Genomic DNA, 22,753 nt, shown 5'->3' with positions numbered 1-22,753 from the left:
GATACTAGCAAAAGAAATAATTTGCAAGTTACTGGAGTTCCAGAAAGAGAAGAGAGGGAGAAGGAAGTACACAGCTTATTTAAGGAAGTAATGGTTAAGAACTTGCAAATCTGGGGAGAGATTTGGATATCCAAATTCATGAAGCTCATAGGTTACCAAACAAACTTAAAGAGATCCTGTCCAAGACACATTATAATAACATTGTGAAAAATCAAAGACAAAGAGAAAATCTTAAAAGCAGCAAGAGAAAAGAAGCTTGTAACTTATAAGGGAATCCCCACAAGGCTATTAGCAGATTTCTCAGTAGGAACCTTACAAGCCAGGAGAGAAAGGGATGATATATGCAAAGTGTTGAAGGAAAGAAAAAACTGCCAAGGAAGAACACTCTATCTGGCGAAAGTTGTCCCTCACAAATAAGGGACAGGTAAAGACTTTCCCGGAAAAACAAAAGCTGAGGGAATCCACTAGACCTGCCTTTGCTGAAAGAAACTCTTCAAGCTGAAGCCAAAAGATGCTATTTAGTAACATGAAAATATGCAACACATTGTTAAAGGTGCCTATATAATCAGGTTCAGAATAATGCAGTGATATGGTGGCATGCAAGACACTCAACTCTAGTATAAAGGCTAAAGGATGAGGATATTATAAGTAACTAGAGCTATAATATTTTGTTAATAAATACACAATATAAAAAGAGGTTGGGCGCCTGGCCGGCTCAGCCTGTTGAGCGTCCGACTCAGTTGAGTGTTTCAACTCAGGTCATGATCTCGGCATCCTGAGATTGAGCCCCACACTGGGCTCTGTGCTCAGTGGGGGGTCTGCTTGAGATTATATCTCTCCCTCTCCCTCTGCCCCTCCTCCACCCTCTCTGTCTCATATAAATAAATAAATATTTTCTTTTCTTTTTTTTTTTTAAGATTTTTATTTATTCATGGACACAGAGAGATCACAAGTAGGCAGAGAAGCAGGCAGAGAGAGAGAAGGGGGGAAGCAGGCTCCCTGCTGAGCAGAGAGCCCGATGCGGGACTCGATCCCAGGACCCTGAGATCATGACCTGAGCTGAAGGCAGAGGCTTAACCCACTGAGCCACCCAGGGGTCCCAAATAAATATTTTCTTTAAAAAAAAAAAAAAGAGGTTGGGACATCTGTGTGACTCAGTTGTTAAGCGTCTGCCTTCAGCTCAAGTCATGATCCCAGGGTGTTTGGATCGAGTCCCACATCAGGCTCCCCCCTCAGCAGGGAGCCTGCTTCCTCCTCTCTCTCTGCCTGCCTCTCTGCCTGCTTGTGATCTCTGTCAAATAAATAAACCTTAAAAATAAAATAAAATAAAATAAAATTTAAAAAGAAGTTAATTGTGATTTCAGAAAATCAAAAGGGGGAGAGGACTAAAAGGGTGGAGATTTATATGGATTAAAGTCGTTATCAGGGCCAAATAGACTGTTACAGCTACAAGATGTTTTATATCAGCCTCATAGTAACCACAAAACAAAAACCTACAGTAGATACAATACAAATGAGATAAAAAGCAGGGAATCAAAGCACACCCCTGGGAAAACCATCACTTCATTAATGAAGGAAGCAAAAAAGGAAAAAAAGAAACAAGGGAACTACAAAACAGCCAGAAAATAATCAACCAGACTGCAGTAGTCAATCCTTGCCTTCCCATAATCATTCTAATTGTTAATGGATTGAATTCTCCAATTAAAGTACATAGAGTGGTTGGATGGATAAAAAGGCAAGACCCAAGGATATGCTGCCTGCAAGAGAATCACTTCTGCTTTAAAGACACACACAGGCTCTAAGTGACCAGATGGAAAATGATATTCCATTCAAGGGAAAACCAAAAGAGCACAGGGGTAATTATATCAGATAAAATTGACTCCAAGCCAAGAACGGTAACAAGAGACAAAGATAGTCATTATATAATGATAAGGCGGTCCATTTATCAAGAAGCTATAACAATATTAAATTTATGTGCACAAAATCAGAGCACCTGATATATCAAACACTAACAGATCTAAAGGGAGAAATAAATAGCAATACAATAATAGTAGGCGACTTCAGTCCTCCACTTTCAACAATAGATAGATCATCCAGACAGAAACCAACAAGGAGATGTTGGAATTGAGCCATACTTTCAACCAAATGGCCCAACAGACATATACAGAACATCCCATCCAATAACAACAAAATGCATATTCTTCTCGAAAACCCACAGAGGGGTGCCTGGGTGGCTCAGTGGGTTAAAGCCTCTGCCTTTGGCTCAGGTCATGATCCCGGGGTCCTGGATGTGAGCCCCACATCGGGCTCCTTGCTTGGTGGGAGGCCTGCTTCTCCCTCTCCTACTCCCCCTGTTTATGTTCCCTCTCTCGCTGTCTCTCTGTCACATAAATAAATAAAGTCTAAACATAAAATAAAATAAATATCCTGTTGGGACACCTGAGTGCTTCAGTTGGTTGGTCTCTGTCTTAGTCTCAGGTCATGATCTCAGGGTCCTGGGATAGAGCCCCCACCCCTGAATCAGGTTCCTTGCTCAGCGGGGGATCTGCTTCTCCCTCTCCCCGCTGCCCCTACTCCTTACTTGTGTTCTCTCTCTCAAATAAATAAATAAATAAACAAACAAATAAAAATCTTAAAAAAAAAAAAAAGACATCTTGAAACAAGTGAAAATGGAAGCACAACCTATCAAAACCTATGGGATGGGACGCCTGGGCAGCTCAGTGGGTTGGGCTGCTGCCTTCGGCTCGGGTCATGGTCCCGGGGTACTGAGATCGAGTCCCACATTGGGCTCCTTGCTCAGCGGGGAGCCTGCTTCTCTCACTGCCTCTGCCTGCCTCTCTGCCTGCTTGTGTGTACTCTCTCACTCTCTCTCTCTGGCAAATAAATAAAATCTTAAAAAAAACCAAAACCTATGGGATGCTGCAAAAGCAGTTTGAAGAGGGATATTTATAGTGATAAATACCTACAGTAAGAAACAAAAAAGATCTGGGGCTCCTGGGTGGCTCAGTGGGTTAAAGCCTCTGCCTTCGGCTCAGGTCATGATGCCAGGGTCCTGGGATCGAGCCCCACATCGGGCTCTCTGCTCCGTGGAGAGCCTGCTTTCTCCTCTCTCTCTTCCTGCCTGTCTGCCTACTTGTGATCTCTGTCAAATAAATAAATAAATTAATTAATTAAAAAAAAAAGAAACAAAAAAGATCTGAAATAAGTAACCTAACTTTATACCTCAAGAAACTAGAAAAAAGTGAGCTAAGTCCAAAGTTAGCAGGAGGAAGGAAACAACAAAGATCAGAGCAGAAATAAATGAAATCGAGACCAGAAAAACAATAGAAAAGATCGATGCAACAGAGGTCTGGGTTTGTTTGTTTTTTTTTTAAAGTAAACAAAATTGGCAAAACTTTAGTCAGGCTCACTAAACCAAAAAGAGAGAAAACAAAATCAGAAAGAGGAGACATTACAGCTGACATCACAGAAGTATAAGGGAACATGAGAGACGAGTATGAACAATTACCTGCTAACAATTTGGATAACCTAGAAGAAATAGACACATTCTAGGAAACATGTAACCTACAAAGACTGAATCATGAAGAAATGGAAAATCTGAGCAGATCAATAATAAGTAGATTAAATCAGTAATCAAAAATCTTCTAAAAAATAAAATTCCCAGGGCCAGATGGTATTGCTGGTGAATTCTACCAAATATTTAAGGAAAAATTAATGCCAATCCTTTTCAAGGTCTTCCAAAAAATTAAAGAGGAAGGAAAACTCTCAAATCCATTTTACAAGGGCAGCATTACTATGGTTACAAAGACAGAGAAGGACCCTACAAGGAAAGAGAACTATAGCCCAGTATCCCTGATGATATAGATGCAAAAACTCTCAACAAAATATTAGTAAGTAGAATTCAACCACAAATTAAAGGATCATAGACCATGATCCAGTGGGATTTACCCCTGGGAGGTAAGGATGGCTCAACATTTGCAAATTAATAAATGTGATACACCAAATTAGCAGAATGAAGGATAAAAATCACATGATCACCTCCACAGACGCGTAAAAAGCATTTGACAATACATAACATCCTGTCATGGTAAAAGAAAAAAACACAAACTTTCAACAACTGGGCATGAAGGGACATGCCTCAACATAATACCGGCCATGTACGACAAGCCCGTAGCTAACACCATACTCAACAATGAAAGACTGAACGCTTTTCCTCTAAGATCAGGGTCAGGAGGACATAACTGCCCACTCTTCACCGCTCCTATTCCGCATAGTCCTGGAAGTGCCAGCCAGAGCAATCAGGCAAGAAAAGAAATAAAACCTCCTACTTGGAAAGGCAGAAATACACTTGCTTTGGCTTGCAAATGTGTGATCTTATATATAGAAAATCCTAAAGACTCCCCCCAAAAAACTGTTAGAACTCATTCACAATTTCTGTAAAATTACAGGATCCAGAGTCAACCTACGGAAATCAGTCGCATTTCTATACACTAAAAACCAACTCTCTGAAAAAGAAAGAAAGCAGTCTCATTCACAACTGCGTCCGAAAGAACAGCTCAGGGATCAACGTGACCAAGGAGGTAAGAGGTCTGTACGGCGAAATAGAAGGATTGGCCTTTTCCGCGGTAACTGAAGGAAAGGGGGAAAGAGTGGGTGGGGATGAAGGAGACTCAGTGGTTTGGTGGCAAGAAGCTAAAGGCATGCTCTTATGATGTCTTCTATTTTCTGGGTGAAGAATCTGTATATGCTGAGAGAATGAGGATGGAAGCTTGAGAAGAAGAGGCAGTTTGAGGAAAATTTGCCTGAAGAGAGTGGAGAACGTCCGTGGGAGCTGACCTGTGGGGTCAGGCAGCCCAGGTCCTGATCAGTGTTAGCATCATAACGATAAAAATTTTCCGTACAGTAAAGGGTTAACTCAGTAGCCTCAGTTGCTCAGGCTCAAGCCTAAGGGTAGTCTCTGATATAGAACATATTGTCTAGAATAGTGAAAAACCAGAACTATCTCAACGACTACAGATTCAGTCGATGAGATACTAGGCAAGTATTTTAAAGATAACAAAGGGAATGGTCAATGCTAGCTTTGTTATAGTTGGTTTTTTTTTTTTTAAGCTGGTTTACAAATAGAAAACACGGCTCAGCCCACTTATATGTATATGAAAAATGTTGAAAGATTTATATCAAATCGTTAACAGTGGTTATTTCTGGGAGCTGGCTTAAGAGACCTACATGACAGTCTTCACACACTTCATTCTATGTAGCTGTTTTGGCTTTTTGGTTTTGTTGTTGTTTATTTGTTTGTTTTTTTAACTACTATCATTAAAAGTATTCATTGTAGGGGTGCCTTGCTGGGTCTGTTGGAAGAACACGTGACTCTTGATCTTGGGGTCATGAGTTTGAGCCCCATGTGGGGTACACAGATTATTTAAATAAAAACTTTAAAAAGTGAAATTATTCGTTGTTAACAATTATAGATATTTATATTCTGGGGAGAGGAGGGGAAAAGCTATTAAGGGTTCATCTCCTGGAGATTTTATGAAGCTACCTTAATCATTCCCTCAGCCTTACTAGTTTTTTGTTGGAAGTGAGCTTTCAATCCTCAACTCCCTAAAATGATTGTAAGCTTCTTCACGGACGGGAGTAGGAGACACACCTGAATTGTTAACTACAGAGTCTGGACCACCAAATCTGTAACTGGATAACTGAAGAGAAGGGATTTCCCAGGTTCTGCACTTGTACTTTTCACCACTAGATGGCACACTTGACCCTTTGACCAGATACGTTTTCTGTCCCTCCGCTGGAATAGGGAAAAATGAGTGTGACAACCTGTAGGAAAAGCAGGATGTTAGGAGAGGAAATGCAGGCTTTAGAGAGGGAGCTGGATTGTCTTCTGTCAAGAGGAAAAGCGGCTCTCTGTCCTAGGAATGGTGGGCCCCACCCCCACTCTGCCACACCACACAGACCCAAAGGCAATTAACTGTTCATTTTATCACCAGAAACTCTGCAACCTTGACAAATATGGATTAGGCAAGAATTCTTATAACTGCTAAGAGATCGTCAAGTATGCGGTGGCTTGCATGTTAAGAAAACACCATTTTATGTAACATGACCGGATCTCATGGGAATACACATTACCCAGCCTTCCCCTTCTTTGGTTGTTTCTCAGAAATTTTTGGCTACAGTCTCATAATTTATCATTTTCATTTTTAAAAATATTTTCTGTAAGTGCATATCTGTGCTGAGCCATGAGCAAGGAAATTTCCCCTCTTCTGCCCCATCACCTCCCCACCAAAGTCCAAAAACAAACTTCCTCTTTCTACCCTCAACATGTTTCCCAAACCCTCTTTTACCCAATGAGTTCTCAGTAAATGTTGGTCAGTGGTGTTCTTCATGGGACTTAAAATCATAGACAAGGATGAAGAACCACCTGAAATGTACTTTGAAGCCAAGTAGAAATGAACAAAAATATAAACGGGTGATAATGACATAATTCTATTATTTGGCTTTCGTCTGTGAGGGGAAGTGGTTATCTCGAGAGTGATGAACCGGGACCTGGCATTGCTCTGGAGGGACACAGTCTGAAGCCAGAGAAAACTTAGGTGTGATCCTGAGCTGCGCTGGCCCCTGCTTCCCAGCGACATGTGCTGATGTGCCTTTCTAGAAAGTTCTCTGATTTCCCTAAGTCTCTGTTTCTTCCTCTGCAAAATAGGGGTGATCACAGCCTTATGGCATAACTTACTAGTGGCAGAGAGATAACCTGCACTGAACCACTGCACCAAGAACAGCCTCGAGGGGCTTGGGAGAGGGGAGCTGAGCTGGGGTGAGGGAGATGCCTGCCCATGGCTCGTTCTGCGGAAGCTGTTGAGCAGAGATGAACCATGAACTGGCATCTGTCCAGGAATTCAGGTGGTCCTGAAGATCAGGGGAAAGTGGATCCCAAACACCTACCCTGCCACAACCCCGTCCCTGCCCAAACTCACTTATTCACCTGGAGTCTGTGTCTTTGTAAAGGTGTGTTCTCCTCCTCAGAGGGGTACCTACTGCCAAGATTCTGAGGATGAAACTTCAGCTCTACGAGTCCTGGGACCAGAGAGGACTGCAAGGAGTTGGAGCATGCTTGGTATGTAGGGACAGCTTGGTCAACGGACCCAGCAACTCTCCCTGCCTGACTCCCGCCTCCTCCCCAGCCCCAACGTTTGCAAACTTACCGTGTGGGGCAGCTATCTTGAGGAACGCTGGGTCAAGAACTGATCTGTTTCTTTATGACTCAAAGAGAAACTGGTCAACAGAGAGTCAGATGCGCAGAGCAAAGGAGACCACAGATGTTCCATGTTGCACATTAGGGGTTTGCTGGGTTACATTTGGCAGAACCTGCTTCCCCATCCCAGCGCTGCTTCTGCAGACACACAAAATGCAGGGAATGGCCTATGTTACAACCTTCCCAGCCTTACAAGTTTGGAGCTCTTTTGCTGCCAAATTTCATCCAGTGAGTTACACTGGAGAGAGCTCTGGACAGGTAGGTGCACACAAGACCTAGACGGAAGCGTGGTTCTGTCATGTGGTGGTTGTAGGACTTGGCCAAGCCAGTTAAACCCTTTGAACTGCAGTGTCTCCAGCCACAAAAGACAAAGCCTATGACGCCACCTCTAACATTCCCCAGAGAGCTTAAATTATGAAATCTGAAATCCGGTAAGTTTTGGGTCAGTCCACAAAAGATTTCGAAATCCTTTAAGATGCTGTTCCTTGTCCCTCCTCACCGCCGAATACACTCCACTTGTCAGTGTTTCATGTCTGCAATCGCACCCACCCCTTCCAGGAAATATTTCTTTGCCTGCGCCTACCAGTAATCTACTCATCCTCAGCCAGGAGAACTGAAAGTAGAGATGGGCCATTCACAAAGATTCAAATCAGCAGGAGGAAACTGCCCAAGGTGAAAAAAGAAAAAAAAAAAAAAACACAAAAAACAAAAAAACTGGATTTGGATGTTCATAGAAGCATTTTCACGTGGTCCCAAAGTTGAAATCTTTTTAAATTACTTAATGAAACCCTCGCTGGTTTTATCTCCATTGGCTCATTCTTGCTCTGCAACGGGAATACAGCATGGAATCAGATGCAGACTTTAGGGTTAAGTTTGCCCTATGTATCCAGGGGTGCAGACACCCAAACCACGTGTGAAACCAGCCCTACAAACAAAATACTTGGGGCTCAGACCAAAAAAAAAAAAACCCCAAAAAACAACAAAACCAAGACAGGAATTCATTTTGGCTGGAAGAAACTGGGAGAAACTCCCCGAGAAGGTGGCATCTGAGCTGGGGCTCTCCCACAGGTAAAGGAGGTGAGGGGAAAGGGTTGGGGAGGAGAGCCAGGAGGAAGGTACTGATCTGAGGGCCGACCCCCGAGACTGTCTCGTTCGGCATGCCTGATGTCCCTAAAGGGACGATTTCTTGTCAGACTTCACGAGATGTGTTCATAAGAGTCGCAGCCCCTGTGAAGACCTCATGGTTCCACAGCCCCCTGTCGCAGAGGGTCTCGGGATCCCTTAGCAGCCCACTGGGCGCTGAGTGACTAGGCCTCCACCTCCCCCTACACCCTTAGACCATCAAACCAGTAAGGTTGCCTCCAAACCGAGATAATATTCCAGAGCAGATTCCTGCAGAAATGACCGATAAGCACTTACAGAAATAATTAGCTACATTAAGCACAGTGTTATTAGCCCCAGACGCATGGTTATTAACTATAGCTAATCATATGGTGGGCATGGGGACGATCGTGAATAATATTTTACTGCATACTTAAAAGTTGCCGGGAGTAGATCTTAAAAGTTCTCGCCACAGGAAAAAAAAATTCTGTTAACTATGTGTGGTGATGGGTGTTAAGTAGACTTCCTGAGGTGATCATTTCACAGTACGTGTCAATATGGAGTCATTCCATTGTCTTCTGGAAGCTCGAGGTCAGACGCCCAACCTCCCTCAGTTTAAAAGCAGCAATGGCAGCAACGTCCACTAGGCGCCAGCACGAGCTCACCAAGGTCAGTCTGGCTCCGAGAACCTGTTCTTTGCCCGGCAGAACGACAACAGCGGCAGGTGGAGACTGGCCGCACACCTGGATCTGTACTTCTCCAGGTTCGGCCACATCTCCTGTGGACAAGCGCCGAAATATATGCCGGATATCAGAACAACTGAGTCGTGGGTTGAGGTTGGTAGTTGGTGCAACGGGCTGTACCAGAAGGGACAGAAATGGATCAAGGAGAGAGATTTCTAGGGAGAGAGAGTCCTGACCTAAATTTCTTTCACCTGTTGTACACAACTTGCTGTTGTCGTCGTCGTCGTGGATTGATTTGGATTAGGGCACCGAAGGCCGGCTTACCCGACTTGCGTGTGTTACAGCCGAGAGGAACTACGCTGGGATCCAAAATGATCACAGGAAGCTAACAGAGACAAAATTCAAAAGAGATCAGCATAAGGTTCTGCACTTCCGTCCCCCAAATGAGCCCCACAAGTAAGAGTTGAGGGGCAAAGAAGCACACCTTAGATGGAAACAGTCCCACAGGTGGGTTCGCGGGCAGTAAGCTTAATGAGGCTGGATGACATCACTGGACCCCTGGAAAAACCACTGTCCTTCTCCACCCGGGACCCCGTGTCTGTCTCTCCCCGACCACTAACGAGTCCTGTCGTCTCTGGGTCTCTATCCCCGTCTCTAGAATCAACAAGCTGGACTAAATCTCCAGGTCCCCGACAGCAGGAAATTCCAAGACAGCCTTTCACCATCTCTGGACCTGGGGTCAGCGTTCCCTCCACAACCTCTTCAGTTACCTTCCTGAACTGCGGAGCCTGGACGGCTGGAAGGGACAGAGACTCCCTTGCCACACAGTGTGGGCCCCAGTGGACGTCTGGCCACTCAGAAGCCGAAGAGGCTGTACTTGTGTCGCTTCTGTTCGTTTTGGAAAGAGGGTGCAGAGGCTTTGGGGTTTGAGAAACAAGGCAGAGGATCATAGGGGAAGAGAGGAAAAAGTGAACAAACTGAGGGTTGCTGGAGTGGAGAGGGGTGGGAGGTGTCTGGGTAATGGACGATGGGGAGGGTATATGCTGGTGGTGAGTGCTGCGTATTGTGTAAGACTGATGAATCACGGGGGCACCTGGGTGGCTCAGTTGGTGAAGCATCTGCCTTTGGCTCACTCAGGTCATGATCCCAGGGTCATCTTCTCCCTCTCCCTCTGCAGCTCCCCCTGCTGTGCTCTCTCTCTGTATCAAAAAAAATAAAATAATCTTAAAAAAAAAAAAAAAAAGACTGATGAATCACAGACCTGTACCCCTGAAACAAATAATACATTATATGTTAATGATTAAAAAAATAAATAAAGGCCTGGAAGACCACACACGAAGCTGTTAGATGGTGATGGCCTCTGTAACCCCCACGGGGGTGGGAAGGTAGCATCTGAAAGTGGACTTGAACATTTTTCTATACACTGTGGCTTTTTAAAAACAAGTACAACATAGTCCCTCATGAGCCTCTGCTTAAAAAATTAAATAATGGTGGACGACTTGTATGTTGAAAGCACAATTCATGGCATAATCAAAATGCTCCTCTTTAACCTTTTCATAATCCATTTAAAATTCATTCAGTGGGGCCCTCTTTCCCTGGTCCCACCACTTTCCCAGCACTACTGGCATCCACTGGGAGCTTGTTAGAAACGCTGGGTCTCGGGCCCCACCGTGGACCCACTGAGCCAGAGCCTGCATCAGAGAGGGCTGGATGACTCGGGTGTGCGTTACCGTTTGAGACAGCTCATGATTTTTCTGCTTCTTCTGATCATCGATAGTCCTGTAATGACTTTAGGTCACAAGCGTAGTTCCAATTTATCAATTAGGACGCCCAGTCGCCCGCGTTACTCAGACCCCAAACTTAATTCAAAGATAAGTCTTTGTCCTCCTACTTACCCTGCTCAGGTCCTGATTTGGGGAAGGAGCTTGACCGGCCTCCCTCCTGCTTTCTGCCTCCCCATCCCCTCCCCCTCCCTCTCTCATTAGGCTATTTCCCTTGGGGTCTCTCCTAAGCCAAAGTTGGAGGGAAGAGAGCGGGGAGGATGGGTAAGGAAGCAGGAAGTTCTCTTGGACCTGGGCAGTTTTCTGCTCTCTGAACTTGGCAGGTCACTTAAGCCAATGCTTTTCCCCATGGGTACCTTTGTGGACTTTCTGGGATTGTTTATTTCAGAGGACGGCTCCCCTGGCTGCCCCCCCTGCCCCCACAGCTCCGGGAATTCAGATCCACCTTCAGCTTCTCTGTGACTTAAACAACCCCTCCTGGTGGCCTTAGTACAGGAACCAAGACAACCCCATGACAGCTTGTAACCAAATTCGAGTTCGTCTGCCCGCGATGCACCACAAAGACCATTTACGGAGACACAAGTGTACAGCAAAGGAAAGGGTTTATTCCAGAGGCTGTGGAATGAGGAGACTGGAGAGCAAACCTCAAATCAGCCTCCCAGAGGAGCAGAGAGAGTCAGGGATATTCAAAGGCAAATGAAAGGCCCAGTTGCTGCTGAATTTGTCCCAGCTTGTAGCTGGGATTAGTCCCATTAACCTTTTGATTGCTGGTTCAGGCTCCGTCTTCCAGGAACCATGGAAATACACACGCGGCTTTGCCCCGGCATGTTCTATAGCACAGTCTTGATCCCAAGACAGGCTCTTCTGTGCTATAGTCAACCTCTCACCATAACCTTCTGAGGTGTGAGTCAGGCTGGGTGCCCTGTGTCTCCCAACTGAACCCATTTCAGACCTCCCTGAGTGACCCCATGCGCATTTTCTTTTTTTTCTTTTTTAAAGATTTTATTTATTTATTTGACAGACAGAGATCACAAGTAGGCAGAGAGGCAGGCAGAGAGGAGGGAGCAGGCCCCCCGCTGAGCAGAGAGCCCAATGTGGGGCTCAATCCCAGGACCCTGGGATCATGACCTGAGCTGAAGGCAGAGGCTTTAACCCACTGAGCCACCCAGGTGCCCCCCCCCATGGGCATTTTCATCATCAGGCTTGAGGGAGACATGGGGAGCTTCCCACACCTTCACACTATTTGAAGGGTCCTTCACATGGACCCAATAATGGGTCCGTGATTAAAGGAGCGAGACTGATATAAAGCGAAGGTCAAGCAAAGCTTTATTTCATGCCAAGCATCAAGAATCGAACTGAACGTTTGGGGACGCACCTCTTACAAGAGAGGGTGACCCTTCTTTGTTTCACAGACTAGCTTTTAAGGGCAAAGGCCATGCGGTCGGGCCTGGCCACGCACAGGTGGCCAATGAGATTGTAACACACACAGGAAAACTCCACAGTGATGCTAGGTGACCCATTGAATTACAATTTACCCTAGTAGACATTTGAACCAGCCTATTACACCTTGATTAGGATTGGCGCCAAAAAGGTTCCCAAAGGGCGGGGGCCCATACTCCTTGGTAGCCAGGGAGACAGTATGCAACCCCCCACTGATCAATTTCTCCACCTGGCCTGACCCACCCTTGTACCTGGGCTTTGTTACCTGGAGCTGGTTTCTGGGACTTGTTTTTAAGTGATTCCCCTGGAGGAAGGGGAGCAGGGACAGTTTAAGGGTTAAACAACAAGGTTTTTGTTTAACCTCAATGAAAGCCTCTTGCTAAAATATAAAAGTATAAAATAGGTCCTTACACACACTATGAGGAGGAATTGTGACGGGAACTCGTATCATGGCAAAGGAATCTCTTTGTACACCCTCTCTCTTCCTCGTGCTCCTCCCCCTTTTAATCTCCTTGCGACTGCGGCGTCCAGAAGTCAGAGAACAGATCCTCCACCATTTCCTCTGTAAATTGTGTGTGTGATAAACTGGTTTCAGAATTTCACGTCTACTGTGTCATGAAATATCACTGTAGACATCCCATCACGAGTGCAATTGCTTGATTGTAAAAAATAAAAATAAAATCCTGCCTTCCTGCCTTACTCTCCCCAGACAGGCCCCCCTGAGGAACTGTAATCAATTGTGGGTCCCATGTTCTAAACCAGAGATAGAGCAGCTGGAGATGTGCTCAGAAAAGCCAGAATGGAGAAGGAACGCTGAATTAGGGATGGTTGCAAATACTGAAAAAAAAAAATAATAACAACAAGAAAAAGAATCTATCTTTAATAAAACCTAAACATGACCTACCCAGAGTCTTTAAAAATCTGTGAAGGGCTCACAAGAGGATCAGGAATCAGGTTTATTCTGTGTCCCCCTAAGGAGTGCAGTGCATAAAAGCTATAACAAAACCATTTCAAATCACATTTGAACCCAAGTCTGAGCTCCTGAGCCAGCGTTCTAAACCTCTACGCTCGGGGACCTCTAGGTCCAAAACTGAGTAGCCTGGCTATTACAATTTAACACGGTACACTGGGGGCATATTCACTTTAAGGGAGGGGGAGAATGACTATCTCCTACATGCCTGCAATAAGATTGGCTCCTTTGAACTGAAAAAGATGAAAATGTCTGACCCCTATTCTTCTGCCTTGGATCTTAGCGGGACCAGGGATATACAATTATATGAGGCCTCTCATTATGAGGAGGGTTTGAGCATGGAGACCAGTTACCTTTGCAGGTGTGGTGACTGGGGAAGGAGCTAACCCAACATGGGCTCACTGTAGTATATGTTGGAGATAAGAGCTCTACTTGGCAGAAAGTCTGCTCTTAATCAGTAAGTAGGGTCAGGAGTGCATTTCCCTTAGTTAACTATGGACCAGGAGCAGGTAATTCAGAAGACGGGTGGGGCAGCATCACAAACAGGGACATTGGCTCTGGGCTGCTACGGAACACTAAGTCAGTAACGGCTCAGGATCCAGTGGGAACACTGAACAGTGGGTAAAGAGTTAAAAGATTCTCTGGGTCTAATTAAGAAAGAAAAGCGTGATGGTGTGCTCTCATGGCTAGGGTAGGCGAGACAAGCCCTCTCATGCATACCTAGCAGAAATTCAAATTGTTACAGTCTCTTTAAGGGATAATTTGACAACATCTATTAAAATGCAATATAAAATCCAACAGTTTTTCTTATAGGAGTTTATCCCATAGATCTATTCAAAGACAGGTGTAAAGATGTAGGGGATGGACGCCTGGGCGGCTCAGCTGGTTAAGCTTCCGACTCTTGATTTTGGCTCAGGTGATGATCTCAGGGTCATGTGATCAAGCTACGTAGAGCTCTGCACTCGCTGGGGAGTCTGCTTGAGGATCCTCTCTCCCTCACCCTCTCCCCTGATGGTGTTCTCTCTCTCTCAAATAAATAAATAAATAAATAAATCTTTAAAAAAAAGATCTAGGGGTAAGGATATTCACTGCAGCATAATGTAAAACAGCAGAAGTTTAGAAATAATCTAATACTCTGTCAATAGGGACTGGCAGATGTCATCTCTCCGGGAAATGACTTGTGGACCCCCACGGTGGGCTTCGTGTCCCTCCTCTGTGCTTCTAAGCATTCTAACATCCTCTGTCTTAAGACTTTTGGTAACGAAAGGATTCATTTACTTGTTTGTGTCTCCCTGTAAGGTTTCTCTTATTTCCCTCATTTTGCAGATGAGGACACTGGGGCTCAGAAGGCCTGAGCAGCCCCCCATGGGGGTTGAGGCAAGAGTATATGACAAGGCACAGAGGTGGGCAAGGCACTGTGTTGGGGAGAGAGCGAGGGTTCGGTGTGACTGCAGTACAGGGTGAATGGGCTACATGGGCCATGATGAGGAGTTTCCACTCTAACCAGAGGATTTGATTCAATCTCTTAGGGAAGATGTCATCAGTGTAGAACCCAAAGTGTTTCCCCTTTCTATAGAGTTGAGATGAGATAAGAAACTGAGACTCGGGGAGGCTGAGATCCAAATGGAACAACTTGCCAGGATTCTCTCTGCTCTCTGATAACGGACAGTTGGGTTCCTTGCCTGGAATCTGGTTTAGAGTCTGAGACTTGAGTCTAAGACACTGAACTGATCAGAGAACCAGAGAGAAGCAACTTCCTCCTCGGGATTCTCCAGCATTTTGCGGCTATCCTTGCTGCTTCAGAATGAGCTCTAAGCTCTCCTGGGGAAGCCTGGACTAGCTAGTCTTCTGTTTCCTTGAATGCATGTTGGAACTTCAACCGGAAGCTGGATGAGGTCATTCCCCGACCCCCACCCCACAAGGGCATGGCCAGTAGGCTGCCTGTCTGATTATTTTCTGCTATTTTCACAGTGTAGACCTTCCTGGAGATCATTAACAGGAGTTGTTAATGATCTATGAGACCTGGGGGCTTAAAACAGAGGGCAGGAGGGCTTATGAGTCAATCCCTCTTGCCCCTGGTGACACACACACACACACACACACACACACACACACACAGAATTTGCAGCATGAAGACTTCCATTCTAATGCTTAAGCCTTATTCTTCCCCATCTCCCACATCTCTAGTGCAAAAGTGAGGAAGGTGACAGGACAGGAAGGAAGAGGTGTATTGTGGCTACTAACAGGATGTGAGTGAAGGAGATACTGCCCTACTAGATCTCTTGTGAGTTGCAATTTCACTTTTTTTCTCTCTTGAAAAATGAGAACTGGTTTCTTTGGTTTTGGGGGTTTTTGATTTGCAATCCTTTGATTCCTAAGCTTCATGGTACTAAAACTGGTCACTTCCTATCTAATTCAGAGATGGCAGAAACATCAGCAGAACAAAATCGAAGGAGGAAGGACCTTTGCCCCTGGAGTAACAGGGGATTAGCCAGAACTCTAGGAGAGTTCTGAGAAGACAGATGAGCTTGCATTAGAGAGCTGGAAACCAGAGTCATCGTAATTCTTGAAACCAGAACCCAGTACTGGATTATAGGGGCCTGGACATGCCTTCTCAGAAATAAGTAAGTGTCCACTGAGATCTGTTTAATTGATTTTTCTTTTTCTGATTTTAAATTGGCATCTCCTCCAATAAGGCTTTTTGATGCCTTCAGTAAAGAATGCTTCCAAACCCCATCCCAAATATCCAACAGGCTGATGAACCTCTTAACAAGACTCTCAGGTTCTGATCCCCTTTTACTTCTCCATGTTCATCTCCTGTCATCTCGTCCCTAAAAGTCATCTCCCCCCACAGAAACACACACAATTCTCCAACAACTCTCAAATTATTTGCAGCTCTACAAACACACGAGGATCTTTCAAGTCTCCATGTGTTTGTTTCCACAGCCCACACACCCAACTCCTAACCTTTTTCACATCTCCACTTGAATTCTTACTCTTTTTTTCAAGATTCAGCTTTCTTCTCTGAATTCCCCTGTTTCAGAGAGCACTTATTACATTGCACTGTAATTTATGTGTGTACCTGCCTGCCTCTCTCCCTGTACAATTTTAATGACTTTGTAATAATAGGGTGATGAATCATACTAAGAAGACTATGATGAAGGATGTTGATGTCATTCTGGTTGATCACTCAAAAAGAAAGGGGAAATTGGGTTTTGACAAGTTCAAGTTGAAGTGAAAGATGGGAGGGTTGAGTTGTTATCAGTTCTTAGCCTTAATAGTGCGCTTACTTAATGATGGATGTGGACCCCATGACCTTCTGGGAACAAGTCACACCAGCCCTGCGGAGAATAAATGGCTCTAGCAGGCAGATGGGGACTCATGAAAACGGGGCTTGTAATGAACACATTCCTGAGATCGCAACTGACACGGTGTCTTGCTTTTTTCCTTCAAGTAACAGTGAAGTCACCATGCAGGATGGTATATGGACCAGGTCATGCGTGTCTAGGTGTGTTAGGGTTGAAGTGGCTCTTAGGGAAGAAAAAAACTGCTAAAAACTAGAATTCTGCAATTTTCAGGATCTGTCTTAAAACTTCCTTGAAAGAATTTTCTGAATCCAAATAATACGGCTTAGTTTAAGCTCTGGCTGAAGTGAGACTGGCCAGAGCCCACCCGACTGTCCAGCTCCACGGGGGCCGGAGAAGCCAAAGGGCTCATTGTCTCAACGACCTGAAACACCCAACTATTTCCTGTGCTGCCATGTGTACTGGGTGGGCATCTATGAAAAGCTAAGGGTGACTAAATAAACTTGCCAACAGAAGGCAAGGAACGGAAAGGGAGTCCTGCGAGGGGAGGAAGAGACCTGGGGACCGCCCTCCCGCTTGCAGATGCTCAAGAAGGATGCGACCCCAGATCGTCAGCCACCACACTTTATGATGCTCCTTTACCATCACCGCCAAACAAAGCGCGAGCAGAGATGGCTTCGCGGGGTCTCTGCAGGTGGGAAGCAGGGGAGAGGAGAGGCCGGAGCCTGGAGGCGGGGACAGGAGCGCCCCCGCCCCCTCAGCTCTCCACAATAGTGGTCTCCGGGGTTCTCCGGCTCACGGCAAAGTGGGAAGTGGGGGTCTCCAGCGTTCCCCTGTGCTCTGGGAAGGCCTGGGGCTCCTTTAATTCCAGGACCACCCGGTTCAGAAGGCCCTTGAGCAGCTGCATTTCTTGGAGCAGAAGGTCCACGTCGGGTTTCAGGGCTCCAGCGGATGGTTCCAAGGGGGTCGGCGGGGCGCAGACCGGCGGCCCAGCAGTGGGGGCTCTGCCCGCGGGGAACTGCAGCCCCGATGAGGTGGTGTTCTGGACGGAGGTGACCGACGGGGCCGATCTGGACACCGGGGGCTTTCTGAAGGAAAGCGGCTGGTTACCCGGCGCCAACGTGGCAGCCTGGAGGACTGCGGCCGTGGTGGACGCCAAGTCCAGCGGAGAACCTGCGAACGCAACACACGGCTCTCGCACAGCCTGCGGGGGAAGCGGGGCCCACGGGCCGGAGGGGAGTAAGGAGGGCGGGGGTGGAGCGAAGGGGAGAGGAGGAGTGAAGAAGAGGGGGTGGGGTGGAGACGAGAGAGAAAGGGGGAAGGGTGAGGAGGGCAGAGGGCATGGGGTGGAGAAGAGCGAGGGATGGGAGGGCTGTGAAAGGGGTCACGGGATGGAAAGGAGAGAGGAAGGGGCGGGGTGAGAGGTCGGAGAGGAGGAGGTGGAGAGGAGGAAGAGAAGGGGGATGAAGAGGGCGGAGGAGGTGGGGTAGAGAGGAGAGAAGGGAGGGAGGGGAGAAGTGAGGAGGGCGGAGGGGGAGGCGTGGAGAGGAGAGAAGGGAGGGGGAGGAGTGAGGAGGGCGGAGATGGGGAGATGGAACTGGGAGGGCCGCGTGACGCGAGGGAGACTCGGGGTGCGGAGGCGGAGGCGGGGCTGCCCACCGCGGGGTGGGGTGGGATGGGTTGCGGGGAAACGTGCGCGGAGCGTGCGGTCACTCACCGCGCCCAGCAAGCTGCAGCCAAGGGCTGCGTTTCCGGACGCTCCGCGTGGCGGTAGCGGCCTCGCACCAGTACGACTCGAGCTCCTCGACCTCGGACTCGGGGACCGTGTACTCGGCGCCCCAGTCGAAGCGGCGCACGGGGCGACTGTACTTGTAGAAGGCGAACTGCAGCGGCGTGTCGCGCTTCTGCGGGTGCAGGCGGGTGTCGCAGCGCACGGCCACCCCGCCGCGGGCCTCCGCCCGGCGCGTCACCCTCAGCACCGGCGCCGGGAACAGCTCTGCGGAGAGGGGTTCCGGAGGCTGAGGGTACACGGTGGGCCAGCGCAGGGGTCCCAGGGGACGAGGTCTCGCGTGTCCACGGCCCCGCGACCCCTCTGTCCTTCGGGTTTCCCTCGAGGGCTCCCCGCGGACCAGGGGACGGAGAAGGGGTGGGAGGAGGCTTGTGTGTGCGTGCAGAGGGAGGGGGGAAGACTTCTGAAGTGCGGGGCAAGGGGCCGAGGCCTCCAAGGATGAGGAAAGCTCGCAGGGGAGTCGGGGGAGAGCCGGCAAGACGCTTCTTGTCACATCCCGACTGACACCCAGTTTGATCCCCGGACTAGAAGGGGTGGCCGCGTCTGCCTGGCAGGATGCTCCGAGCCGTTTCCTCGCCCCACTAGTACAGCGACCCCGACCCCTGCCGCCCCTTCTGCCTGGGACTTGGATAGAGCGGCCCCCTATGTAGAGTTCCACCCGGAGTAAGAAGCCGGAGGTGTGCGGGAGGGAAGGGACACTCGTCCCCGCGCAGGCTGAGCAGTAGGGGCGCCTTCACAGCGGAGGAGAGACGAAACTTCCGTGGGCTCGGGGAGAAATCTGCCTCGCGGCGGCGACTTCAACCTCCTTCCTCCCTGCCCCCCTTGGTACCGGTCCCAGAATTTCCCAGCGCTCGATTGCCTCCCTCCCGGGCCCCAGGTGTTCCCCACCTTGCACGGTCACGGCCGCCTTGGCGGAGAACATGGGCGCGCTCTCCACCGGGATGCGCATGGTGCCCGAGCACTGGTAGCGGCCGCTGTCGCTGGCGCGCGCCTGCGGCACCGTGTAGTTGGCGCTGGAGTGGAAGTAGCGCACCGCCTTGCCGTCGTGGTAGTAGTGAAGCTTGTAGACCATCTTGTCGTACCAGCCGCGGCAGCGCATGACCAGCGGCTCGCCCTCGAACACCGCCACGTAGGGCACTTGCAGGATCAGCCAGTCTACGACAGTCACCACAGACCGGCCTGATCCCCAGAGAAGTCCAGCCCTGGGGGTCTCCCGTTCTCCTCGGCGCCCCTGCTCCCGTCCCTGCACGGTGGTTCGCCTCCTCCCCACTTAATACGCTGCAGGCGGGCGCCCCAGGAGCCTCAGAGCTGGATGCATTGGGAGGCGAGGGGAGAGGAAAGCCCCGTCTGCCCTTAGGGATTAGGAAGGCAAAGATGCCTGGTTCTGGGTTCCAGCCCCATCAAAGAGTAATGGCCATCAGGATCAGGTTTACACTCCCCAGGATGCCCTAGGGGCCTTTTTCACCTGGGCCCTGCTTACCTTTCCAGGACCACCTCAGTATTGTCACTTGCCCAGTGTCTCCCTCACTGTCCCCACCTGCCACTCCTAATGCAGGCTAAGTGCAACCACGCCCAGCATACATGTTGGGAAAACTGTATCTGCTCTGTGCCCGGGGCCTTTGTACCTGCCAAGAAGACCCCCCCCCCCCACACACACACACTCTGTTTTAGTTGAGACCTACTTGTCCTGTAGGTCTAGCTTTAGACCTTTTCTCCTCCAGGAAACTTCCCTAACCCTGCAGGACAGGGCAGGGCATCTCCCACAGCACCTCATATTTACGGATCGCCATCGTCATCGTACCTGATCTGTTCTGGACGCCATCTGAGAACTCTGCGAGTAACAGTCCCAGTCCGTCTGCTACTCTATTCCACAGTCGGTAGCCACCTGCTCTCGTGGCCAGTGTCTTATCTGAACTATCAACTTCCAAACAACAAACCAGAGTGCAGGCAGGAGGTAGATGCAGATGCTACGGGAGGGATGATCTTTGAATCCTGAATACAAATCGTGGCCCTTCAGGCTAAGATGAGGTGATATTCCCTATCAAGCAGCTAATCCTGTACTCTAAAGAATGAATTATTGCTATTTTCTTATCCTGCTTTGAAACCCTTTAAGTGACTCCGGGAAGTCAGTTTCTGAATTGAGCCCTATGTACCCGTGTATGTCTGCAATAAACTTGTGAGTGCTTTGTTCCATGGCTGTCCTCTTTTTTCCCTGACAACGTGTCGTAATTCATGTTTCATCCTCACAACAACCAAAGACACAGATACAATTATTGTCCCTGTTTTGCTGCTGGGAAGCACAGAAAAGCATCGTGCTGTTCAATCAGGAGTAATTCTCCCAGCTGCACACAGCCTGCCCAGGGACCCTCACTCCCTACCCCCCCTTGCTCTCCCCCGTCCTTTGCTGACCCCTCCTCCAAAGTTCCCTGTCCAGTACCCCAGGTCCTCAGAGCCTCTGCCCTTCTGAGCTAGTCTCTTAAATAAGCACAAATGTTTATTGCCTCCCACTCAGGCAGAGGGGTGAGGGGACCTTTGGGGTCAGACAAGCCTTACCGCCTCTCTCACATAGTGCCATGCAGACCTCCACAGCTGCCGAGACCCTAGATAGTTCCCACTCCCCGCCCCAGACAGAGTGGCCCGATGTTCTCTCCCACTGGAGGGCCAGTAAGGCCAGGGGAGATGAGCGGAGCCCCGCCCCCAGGCTCAAACACTCACCGTTGGAAACAGAGAGATGGATGGGGTCACTGACAGGTGCTCCCCGAGTCTGGCATCGATACACCCCTGGGGTCTGCACCTCAATGCTCTTCTTGTGGGAGGGCAGAAGGAGGTGGCCCGAGTACCAGAGAGTGCTGATGGGCCGGAGCTCCAGAAGCGGAGGGTGGTACCCGTCACAGCGCAAGGTTACCCGCTCCCCCTTGAAGATGGTGGTCCAGGGTGGGTGTAGAGACAATGTGGGCTTCTCCAGAGTAGCTGGGGGTGTGTGGAAGGGGGCCAAGGTGGGCAAGAGAATCAAGCCGAGGTGCCCAGAATGTGTGAGGTTGGCAAATCTGAGCAAACTCCAGCTTCCAGGACCCAGCCCACATCACCACACCATCCCCGTGGCAGGACACACCACACGGGACTGCAAGTTCCCAGGACCCATTTCAAAGTGCTTAGAAGTAAACTGAGTCACAGGGATTGAGGAGACATGGGAAGAGACACTGTCCCCCAAAGTCCAGGAAGTGGGGAGTGCCCAAGCAGGCCACTTGGGGGGTGTGCGTGGAAGTTGTCAAAAATTGGGCTGAGGGATGTGAAGACTCACCAGCTCGCCCGCCGCTTGGGACTGCAACACGAGAGTGAAGGGGAATGTCAGAGATGAGAGGAAGGGAAGGGACCTCCTCAGCAGAGGGAAAACTCCACGGGTCTCAAGACCTGGTTTTCTTCTGCTTTCAGTTTCCCTGGCTCTGAGAAAACCCCCTTCTCTTTATCCTCGAAAAATAGTGAACTGCTGTTTGGAATTGGGGACTAACGCCCAACACACACACACACACACACACACACACACACACACTCTGGTCCCCTCTCCCCTACAGCCAGTCCCTGTGCTATTGGTGGTGCACGGAGGACTCACCTAGGAGCAGAAGGGCTGTCAGTGCCCACATGACGGACCTGCCCTCAGCGGCTGCAGGACGATGTCTGCAATAAGTTTTTAAGCGCTTTGTTCCACCGCTGTTCTCTTTTTTCCCTAACACCATGTCTTAACTTCATCTTTCATCCTCACAGCAATCAAAGAGGCAGAGACAATTAATGTCTCCATTTTACTACTGGAAAGGCTGACCAGTGCTGACCACTGAGCCCCGGGGGCGGGGCGGGGGCACTGCTTGCCTCCCACCCACTCTCAATTCCTGAAGATGGTGATTGGAGACAGCAGGACGCGGGCTGGATAAGTGTCAGCCCTCAGGTGTCCCAGGCACCAGGCACCGTCTTCCCTACCACCCCTGAAGCCACCTCCCATCACATCTCAGTCCAGCCCCAACCCCTACAGAGAAGGCATTCGGAGCAGAGCTTATGCCCTCTGCAGCCTAAGAAAGCCACATCCAACCCCAGATGGTGACAGGTGACCCTGTCCCCTTCAGGCTCCCACTGACATCCCCCTCCCATCGCACCTGCCCCCAGCTGGCCCTGTAAGCCTCAACTGATGGAAATGCCTCCCTATGTCCTCAACGTCTACCTAGGGCCTTTATTCTGCTCATTCCCTGCTGGTGCGAGGCCTTGGGAGGCTGGCCCTGGGGTCCCTGTCCCCAGAGCTAGCAGCGTCCCGCAGATGAGCGGACAGAAGGGTAGGACTCGCCAAACACCTTCCCTGTCACTGTTTTCTGAAGTTCCAGTTAAGGAGGGAACTGCAATGTGTTTCCCCTTCTTTCTCCCTTCCTGAAAACTTAAACCATCA

General features: G+C 48.8%; 1 protein-coding gene across 1 annotated transcript; it reads right to left on the bottom strand.

Annotated features, from left to right (window-relative positions):
- Nucleotides 1–17,292: 17,292 nt before the first annotated feature.
- On the bottom strand, nt 17,293–21,965 carry FCRLB (Fc receptor like B; the record flags this gene model as incomplete). Its single annotated transcript, XM_080824410.1, has 6 exons — nt 17,293–17,708; nt 18,253–18,531; nt 19,213–19,479; nt 21,040–21,294; nt 21,626–21,646; nt 21,935–21,965. 6 exons carry the CDS (start codon nt 21,963–21,965, stop codon nt 17,293–17,295), a joined length of 1,269 nt encoding a protein of 422 aa, XP_080680536.1.
- Between the last annotated feature and the right edge of the window lie 788 nt (nt 21,966–22,753).

The sequence above is a fragment of the Martes martes genome (genome assembly GCF_963455335.1).
Source record: "Martes martes genome assembly, chromosome: 15".
NCBI classification, from domain to species: domain Eukaryota; kingdom Metazoa; phylum Chordata; class Mammalia; order Carnivora; family Mustelidae; genus Martes; species Martes martes.
This window is presented reverse-complemented; position numbering and strand designations above follow the sequence as displayed.